Source organism: Vitis riparia, chromosome 6 (assembly GCF_004353265.1).
Source record: "Vitis riparia cultivar Riparia Gloire de Montpellier isolate 1030 chromosome 6, EGFV_Vit.rip_1.0, whole genome shotgun sequence".
Classification (NCBI taxonomy): Eukaryota; Viridiplantae; Streptophyta; class Magnoliopsida; order Vitales; family Vitaceae; genus Vitis; species Vitis riparia.
In genome coordinates this window covers 22,520,701-22,529,838 of record NC_048436.1, presented here as the reverse complement: position 1 = coordinate 22,529,838, position 9,138 = coordinate 22,520,701, and the positions used below count along the sequence as shown (strand labels likewise).

The 9,138-nt window shown below is 37.8% G+C and overlaps 2 protein-coding genes across 2 annotated transcripts; one reads left to right on the top strand and one right to left on the bottom strand.

The window, feature by feature from the left end:
- Nucleotides 1-1,442: 1,442 nt before the first annotated feature.
- Nucleotides 1,443-4,673, top strand: LOC117915537 (receptor-like protein 46). Its single transcript, XM_034831106.1, has one exon. The coding sequence runs from the start codon at nucleotides 1,769-1,771 to the stop codon at nucleotides 4,427-4,429; it is 2,661 nt and encodes an 886-aa protein (XP_034686997.1). The 5' UTR covers nucleotides 1,443-1,768; the 3' UTR covers nucleotides 4,430-4,673.
- Nucleotides 4,674-8,785, bottom strand: LOC117915538. The gene is made up of 2 exons (XM_034831107.1): nucleotides 7,592-8,785; nucleotides 4,674-5,091 (listed from the first exon to the last, which is right to left on the bottom strand). Exons 1-2 carry the CDS (start codon nucleotides 7,930-7,932, stop codon nucleotides 5,028-5,030), a joined length of 405 nt encoding a protein of 134 aa, XP_034686998.1. The 5' UTR covers nucleotides 7,933-8,785; the 3' UTR covers nucleotides 4,674-5,027.
- Nucleotides 8,786-9,138: the final 353 nt, after the last annotated feature.

Sequence of the window (9,138 nt, the reverse complement as noted above, 5' to 3'; positions counted from 1 at the left end):
GGAAAAACTCGGCTACAAATCCTACTTTCCAATTATTTTACAAATTCAGCCTACAATAGGGAAAGAAACCAGGCAGAATTTCTGGCATTAAACATGACTCTTGAACTACCATTATAACAAGGTCTATGTCTAAAGTGAATCATGAACCAAGAATTCAACATGCAAATACTGAATTTAGTATCAGAGATCTGAAAAACAAGTGTGATTGATCAATCAATTTAGAAACTTGAAGGATATGTCGTAGAGAAAAACAGTCAGAAATATCAGCTGCCTGGGAGAAACCCTCACAACGGAGCTGTATGCTATAAAGTTCCTTGTTAATATCACGATAGGGGTGGAGATAGGGTGGTATGGATAGTTTCAAAGAGTGGTAACTTATCAGTTAAATGCCATTACTCCAAACGGTGCATGGGAGATCAGTGGCCTTTGGAATCCAGGGTTTGAACAAAAGTTGGGTTTTTTTTTTCATAGGAAGCAGTTTGAAAAGAATTTTTACTATGGACCAATTAAAAAGGAGATGATACACTTTGATGAATAGGCATTTTATGTGCAAAGGTGAGGAAGAATCTGTTGAGAACACTAGAGTGTCAAACTATGAATTGATGAGTTTATCATGAATGGCATCTTGGTTTGAACTCTAGAAGTCCAATTCTTTGGGAAAAAAAACCTATGATAACTTCAAAATCTTCAGGATCACCAAAATATTATTGAAAGCATCAATCTAAACTTCAGCCTCAATCTAAAGCTTTCTCTATTTATTATTGAGAAAGCTTCCTCATGGAAGAGGCCGCACCATAACAGATTTATAGGTCAAGAGAGAATAGGAGAAAAGGATTGCCAGAGTCAGGAAGACACGTCTTTTGAGCCCTCATGAAGCAAATTACTTCTAAGGCTCAAAAAGGATTCACCAAATTAGCAGATCTCACTGTTTTCCTCACCCCTGTTACTGTGGAAAAATTTTGAAATGATAAAAAGATTGGTTAGGATACAACCATCCTGTGCTTCAGCATGAAAATGAAGCTATATTTCTGTACTTGCTACCAGTGATTCTAATTTCAATACTATCCTGTTGCCCTACTGTAAGAAAATGCCTGTTTTTTTGCAACAAGTGTTTTAGAATGTCCGGGCAAGTTTTCAATTATCTGGGCACCTCTTGGAGAACAAATTGGGAGGTCATATATATAAGCCCTGCATTCCTATAAGCATTGCTGTAAGTGGAAGCCATACTTTGAAGGTTCACATTACAACACAAATAAGGGGACCATTGACTGTTTGTTGGGCACTTGGTGATGTGTCTTATCATTCATCAGAGGATTAAGGCAATTTTCTTTTGTATTTTCTATAATGAAATCAAATATGGAAAAATCATTTTTCTTAAAAAAATTTCTTTCCTTAACTTTTCAGAAACCAAACTTAACTTAAGATGATTTTTCGCCTTCATGAAGTGCAATATGGAGGTTTAGTAACTTAGTTTGCATTTTGATATTGACCTGAATGAAGAAGCCTTTCAAGCATGTGCCAAGCCGAAAGAGAGAGCTGATGTTGTTGCATTGGTCCAACGGAAAATCTGGCTGGGAACTAGCGAACATTGTTGAATGATATTTTGGTTGTTCACACTGAGTTGGTACGTTTAACAGAAATAAGGACCCTTCTGTGGAAATATTTAACAACCAAGTCTATAGAAAAAGCAATAATTGAATACTTTGAACAAAAAGGGGAATGGACCGGCACTACGAAGCCATTTACACCACAATCATAGGAATGATTTATGTACCCAGAACCAGTGAGAAAGCAAGGAAATTGTGTAACCCATAATACCCAGTTAAAGATCTCGTGGAACACAACCCAATGTACCTTCTTCCCAATCTTTTTCCCTCACCTTGATGATGAGTGCAACCTCTATATATTCATCAATCGTATTCATCCATTCACCCACAAAGAAGCCACAAACCCAACAATGGCCAAGCCAAGTCTACTGCTTCACTTCTTTATCTTCTTTTTCATGATCCTGCCTTGTCTCTCTTGTCCTGAATGCCAAAAGGAAGCCCTTCTCCAATTCAAGTCCTCCACCCTTTCTATTTATTCTTCATTGCATGCCTTGGACTCATGGGAGTTCAGTTCAAGTTGTTGTCTATGGGATGGAGTCATATGCAGTTCTCCTCTAAATTCAACTTCAAGGGCAGTGATTGCTCTTCATCTCTCTGACCTTTTTGTAGGGTCACTTCTAGAGAACTTGGAGCTCTTTCCTTCTTCTATCTTGGCACCACTCTTTTTTATTAGAAGCTTGGTTGTGCTTGACATTTCCTCCAGCTCCATATATGGTCAAATTCCAGTACTCGGGTTTGGTAATCTCAGCAAGTTGGTTTACCTTGATATGCGCTGGAATAGATTCAATGGATCCATTCCTCCTCAGCTTTTTCACTTACCAAATCTCCGGTATCTCGATTTCAGTGATAATTCACTCCATGGTAGCCTAAGTCCTAAAGTGGGCTCTCTTCAAAACTTGAGGATATTGAATTTGGCTCACAATTTTCTTAGCGGAGTTCTCCCTGAGGAGATTGGAAACCTCACAAAGCTGCAGCAATTGTCACTTGGAAGCAATGAATTTTCAAATGCCATTCCTTCTTCAATTTCGCATTTGAAAGAGTTGGAAAAATTAGACTTGGGTGACAATGTTTTGTCCATGGAAATTCCCACTGACATTGGAAATTTATCAAACATCTCCACTTTGATATTGGGGAATAACAATTTGACTGGTGGAATCCCTGCTTCGATGCGAAAACTGAGCAAGTTGAATACACTTAAATTGGAAAACAACTTGCTGACAGGAGAAATTCCATCATGGTTGTTCAATTTCAAAGGCCTGGATCACTTGTATCTTGGAGGAAATCACCTGACTTGGAATAACAGTTTGAAGATAGTACCGAGGTGTATGCTGGTAACATTATCTCTGAGATCTTGTGCTCTCAGGGGAGAAGTCCCAGACTGGATTTCCACGCAGAAGAGACTGAATTTTGTGGATTTTAGTGAGAACGAGCTCCAAGGAACATTTCCACAATGGCTTGCAGAAATGGAGGTCGCATATATAATTCTACCAGATAACAGACTCACAGGTTCTCTTCCACCTGCCCTCTTTCATTCTCACAGTTTACGGCTCCTTGCTCTCTCCAAGAACAATTTCTCTGGAGAGCTGCCCAAAAACATTGGAGATGCCAACTCCCTCAGGATTCTTATGTTGGCTGGGAACAACTTTTCTGGACCTATTCCTCCATCAACCTCCCAAATTCCCAACCTACAAGTGTTGGACTTGTCAAGAAACAGATTTTCTGGCAACACTTTCCCAGTTTTTGACCCTCAGGGACTGTTGAGCTACGTTGATTTCTCTTCCAACCAACTCTCAGGAGAGGTTCCAACCGCGTTTTCTCAATACACTGAAATTCTTGCACTAGGAGGAAATAAGTTTTCTGGGGGCTTACCTTCGAACCTGACTAAGTTGAGCAATCTTAAACGCCTCGAACTCCAAGACAATTATATTTCAGGTGAATTCCCAAACTTCCTCTCCCAAATCTTCACTCTGCAAGTTTTGAACCTGCGGAACAACTTCCTTGAAGGTTTAATCCCTGAAACTGTTTCCAATCTCAGTAATCTCCAAATTCTTGACCTCTCAAACAACAGTCTCACTGGAAAAATCCCCTTAGGATTTGTTCATCTAATGGGAATGATTGAGGCACCAAATTTGCCATCATCATATACTTCTATATCCATGATCTACATACTGTACTCTGAAGACATCCGGTCCAACATTGTGCTCAATGACTTGATAGTGAATTGGAAGAAGTCAAAGCAAGGTCTCTCAAGTCACGACCTTGATATGTATTTTTTGTTAGACCTGTCGAGTAACCAACTGTCTGGTGAAATTCCAGCCTCGCTAGGTGCTCTCAAGGCTCTGAAGCTACTTAACATCTCCCATAACAAACTCTCTGGGAAAATACCAGCAAGTTTAAGTGATTTAGAGAATCTAGAGAGCTTGGACTTATCCCACAACCAACTCTCCGGTTCAATTCCTCCAACCCTAACAAAGCTTCAACAACTTGCTATATTTGATGTGAGCAACAATCAACTGACTGGTCAGATTCCGATTGGTGGCCAAATGGACACAATGCTGGATCCCAACTACTATGCCAACAACAGTGGGTTGTGTGGTATGCAAATTCGTGTGCCATGTCCTGAAGATCAGTCACCAGCACCAAAGCCACAGGATTATGATAACAAGGAGCCATGGTTTTTGTGGGAAGGTATGGGGATTGGATACCCAGTTGGCTTCTTGTTAACTATAGGAATTATCTTCCTTGCTGGCCATTTTAACCCATCGCCACCTTCAAACAACCACCACCGCCGCCCACACCACTCAATCAGGCAACGGGTTTGAACCAAAACAGTCCAGGTAGGCTTTTCTGTCATGGTGAAAGTTTTGGATTTCCTAAGATGGTGAAGAACTTTGGTTAAAGCATAAGCCTTATATCAAGTAGAGTTTGGTGGCCCTGTATTACAAAGCACCTTTCTTAGTGAAATTCCTGTTGTAGTTCCTTTTGTGATGTGATGGGAGCGAAGTGTTTTTCATGTTAATGAATTTCATGAGAGTGTCATGGAAGATTAATGATAAGCATACAAAATGATGAAGCAGGCCATTTATTAGAAAAAGTTCAAGAACTTGTGTGAAATTTCATGATGGGTGAAAAATCAAACATTGTTGTGTCAAAGAAAAGAAGAATAGCTTCACATTCTTACTAAGGAAACTTGACTGTCTGCTAAATTCAATTCCCAAAGAGCAGTCTGGTTTCGGGTGCTGAAGAGCCAGCAATAATGAAAAAGAATACCCATGAGTGAATATGATGGACATGGAGCTCTTTTCTAAACCCATTGGATAAATAGAATGAAGTTGGAATCAAAAGCTTGGTTTCGCGTCTTCATCTTCTCATGGTCATAGCCACAGTTGGAATTTGCAAACTGAAGCTAGTTGAGCAGGTTCAAAGAATGATACATACACAACCTCTGTTGTCTTCAGCCTCAGTGTCAGTATCCCCTGTTTCACTGTAGCAGGAAAAAAATAAACGAAATGGTTAAGGGAGAATCAGATTATAACCAAAACCATGGTTCAGCACAAGAATGAAGGTAAACCATTGTACAACTAATATAATACTTTGCTGTCTATTTGCAAGAAAATATCTTATTTTTGCAGCAAATATTTCAGAACATGTAGAGCCTGATTATGAATCATCTGGGCAACTTAAGGAACAAATAATTAATATGAACATGTCAAATAGAAAGGTCTTATATGATCCAAAGCCCTCATATGCCCATAAGCATAATTATACACACAAGACATGCTTCAAAGGTTATAGTCAAGAAAATACATCAGAGCAAGCTGCATAGAAATTTGGATAAGCCATAGCCTGTTCCAATGTTTTTGCTGCATCTGCTCCATCCTTAGTGTTTTTAAAGTTCAATTATCTCATAATATGGCACAGATGCAGCACAAATTGGAGCATTTAAAGCAACCCTACATATCCCAAGTCTTCTCATGGACTGTTTTTAAGCAGAGACGAAAATATCAATAAATATTTCTTCAAAGCAGAAACAGGATGAAATTTCATAAAATAGATGGGCAGGGAGAGATGGTCCATTTTTTAGCTCCAGAAGCCATTTTTCCTTGTAGAGTGAACCAGAAAAATCAAATAAACACATTCGTATCTTCAAGTCACACCAGGAAAACTGTAACATCAATAAATATACTATTGTCACAATCATAAGGGCACCAATCACTAGGTCCTGGGAATCCCATTCTTAGATTTTGGCTTGTTACAAGCAGGATACAAGGGGGATTCAGCACCCTTAAATTTCCATGGCAACTTGGGAGGCCGCTTATGAATATCTGACGAATAGGATTGTGGCACTAGACATTAGTGAGATATTTATCTCAGTAAATCTCAATTTTCCAGTATGAGGAAAGAATACTCGATTTGATAAGATCATCTGCCCATACTTATCCCAGCTACATAAAGTTAGCACATAAAACCCAACTCAATCATTTGGGAACTTATAAGAATAAGGGACCATTTATCAGAGGCATCTTCCATCATCAGCCTTGTGCATTCTTCCACTGTGAGTTATCATCTATGATGTGTTTGAACGCTAGAAGTCAATTCATTATAAGGGAGTGAAGAGGTATGGACAAATGTAATCTAAACAAAATGTATTATAACTGGAAACCCCTTATCTCCCTGCCTCTAGTTCTCATACAGTAGACTCCTGTGCATGTACTTCAAAATCTCCAGGGTACAATATTTCCCCCATGACAAAATATTATTGAAAGCATCAATCAGAATCAGGTCTTTCACATGAATATCGAAAATTAAAATTCAGTGTCGACCTACAGCTCTCTTTATTATTGAGAAAGCCCCTTCATGGAAGAGGCAAGGCCATAACAACCATAACAGGAGAAAAGATTACCAAAGTATCATAGCACCCTAAAAAATTCATTTTCTTACCATTTATGGCAATGAATCTCTATCCAAATAGCAAAATGGAAAAGAAATATTGAGCATTTGGGACATTACTGAGAATACTGCAACAATTGCCTCAGATTTCTTTTCACTCCGAAAAAATTCTCTTTCTCAGATAAAAGAAAGTGCCGAGAAAGCACCATTAAGCTGAAACTCATTTGAGGTTAACATGCCTTCAAAGAGTATTAGGCTATTAGCAACAGGTGGTATTTCACAAACAAATTAAATATTATGACCCTCAAATCCTAAGAGTCCAATTTTAACCAAAAACTTATATTATATGCACCAAAGTCGGGAAGATATGACTTTTCAAGCTTCAACCATCATGGAAAAAATAATTTTAGCCCCAAAAAGGATTCACCAAAATAGCAGATCTCACTTCCATGGTCCAAACCTCACTTTGTCGAAGTTCCCTTTCACCCGTCAAAAACTTGGCCTTCAATCTCGCTGCATTTAGAGGTGTGAATAACGTCACAAACCCCCATTCCTTCTTATAAGCATAAAGTTCCCATCTAAGCCAAGCACATTTTCACATTTTTTGACTGCATAATTTCCACAACAACCACTTCCTTCCCAATTCTTCCTATCAATATAATCTCTAATACTCCAACCTGATTCAAATTCTCCTCTAGGGAAGCAAAAATCTTAGTTTAACCATCAAACTTTCCCCTGAAGTTTGATAATGACAAGAAACTAGGCAGGATTTCAGTTTCCGAGCCCCCTTTCCATGGATAACCAATACATCTTCACTTTTAAATTAAATGCCAAGCAAATCATTATTCAAATTTGATCCAAAAAACCCAGTTATCCTAAGCTGATTCATCTGCCAATATTCTCAACCTCCTAAAGTAGATTACAGTGCTAACAACAAAATGAAGCCAAATCAGTTCAATTATCTTGTTGTCAATTTCAAGCACCATTACAAAATTCATGCAGAACAATTTGAAAAACACATCAGAAGGTAAATCAAACAAAAGAATTGGAAGCAAAAATTATTCTAGATATAGAGATAGGGAGGGAATATCCACCTGGATTCAAATTCCTTGATCTCAACAAGTTCTTTCCCCAAGAAATCCATCCATTGTACTCTCTTCTTTCCAACCTCTTTGGGAGTACCAGGTTCTGAAGGTGCCTTCTTGAGACTGGTTTTCAGAAGATTCTCATCTGGTTGCTTCCCATCTGAGCTCCCATCCTTGACCTCAATGGTATCACCAGATAAATGATTCTCACCATCAGGAATTGACACAATTGATGGAGGAACATGTGGGTTGTTCTCCAATTTCAATGGTCCAGGAGTGTAAATATGAGGGGAGGGTTTGCAGAAGCAGATGAAAGAAGGACAGTGAATCTTGCAGAACAAAACCCTCATGAAAAAATTATGAGAAAAACTTATTACAACTATAAGTAGTCCATTTCACAACTCCAAATAAGAACATTAACTTAATCAGAACTTAAACTTCTTGATTCCTTTTCTTCTGAGTGTAATGACACAGAATCAAAAATCACCAAGCAAAGGATTTTCTAAAGAAGAAAAAATCCCAGCCAGGTTGACCCTCATAACAACAGAAAACACCCCATTAAAAAGCATACCAGATAACAACAACCCAGATCCCAAATCTTCTCAAAAACAGAACCAAAATCAAGAATTTTTTTTCTCAAAACTGATTGGTTGACGACAAAGAAAATTTCCGATTTTTTTTCTTTTTCTTTTTTTTTTTTTTTTTTTGTTTTTCCAGAGCAAGAAGTGAGAAACTCCAATTTTCCCAGAGAACGAAGGGACACCCAGAAAGCCCTGTTGATTTCTGGATGTATCTGATGGTGAATTACAAGTCTAAGAGGAATGGGTACCTGTCAAACAAGCCTAAAATTATCCAGAAACCTCTGTTTCCACTGTTATATGAGAGAATCTATCAGACAAAAACAAAGTGATCATGTACCCTCAAAATGACAATCCTACCCTCTTTCAAGATTTCATCGTGCATTCTTCTCAAGCATGAATGAAGGAAGAAGAATTGTAATTAGGAGATGATATTAGAAAGAACAAAAAGAAGGAAAAGTCTTAGCTGGAAAGACCAGATACCAATTCGGATGACAAATCCAACTGTCCAAACATTCCCTTATGTAACCGTAGTCCATCTAGGAAAGGAATTTTATTAGTAACTGCCATAAATATCTTATACTGAGTAAAGAAAGCCAACACCCAACACCCTTCTATATTTTAATCTTATCTTTCCTTACCAACCAACATCTAGTAAAAAGAATACTTTCTGGATCTCTTTTTCCCCTTTCTTTATAGTGGTACTTCCACATTTTCACTTTTTTTAACCCTTTGATGTTGGACCTCAACTACCAAGGCAAGTTTTTTATTTATATTATATTTTTTTCCTAGATATATCTATTACACTTTTTTTTTCTAGATTTGTTTTAAAGTTATATGAATCATAACCTGAAATAAATATCATTATTTATAGACATATTTTAAAGTTATTCCTATCTTAACCCTAAAATAAATGAGGATAAAATTGAGAGGATCATTACCCATTCTCTTCAATTATGTGGGTTTGTATTATTAATT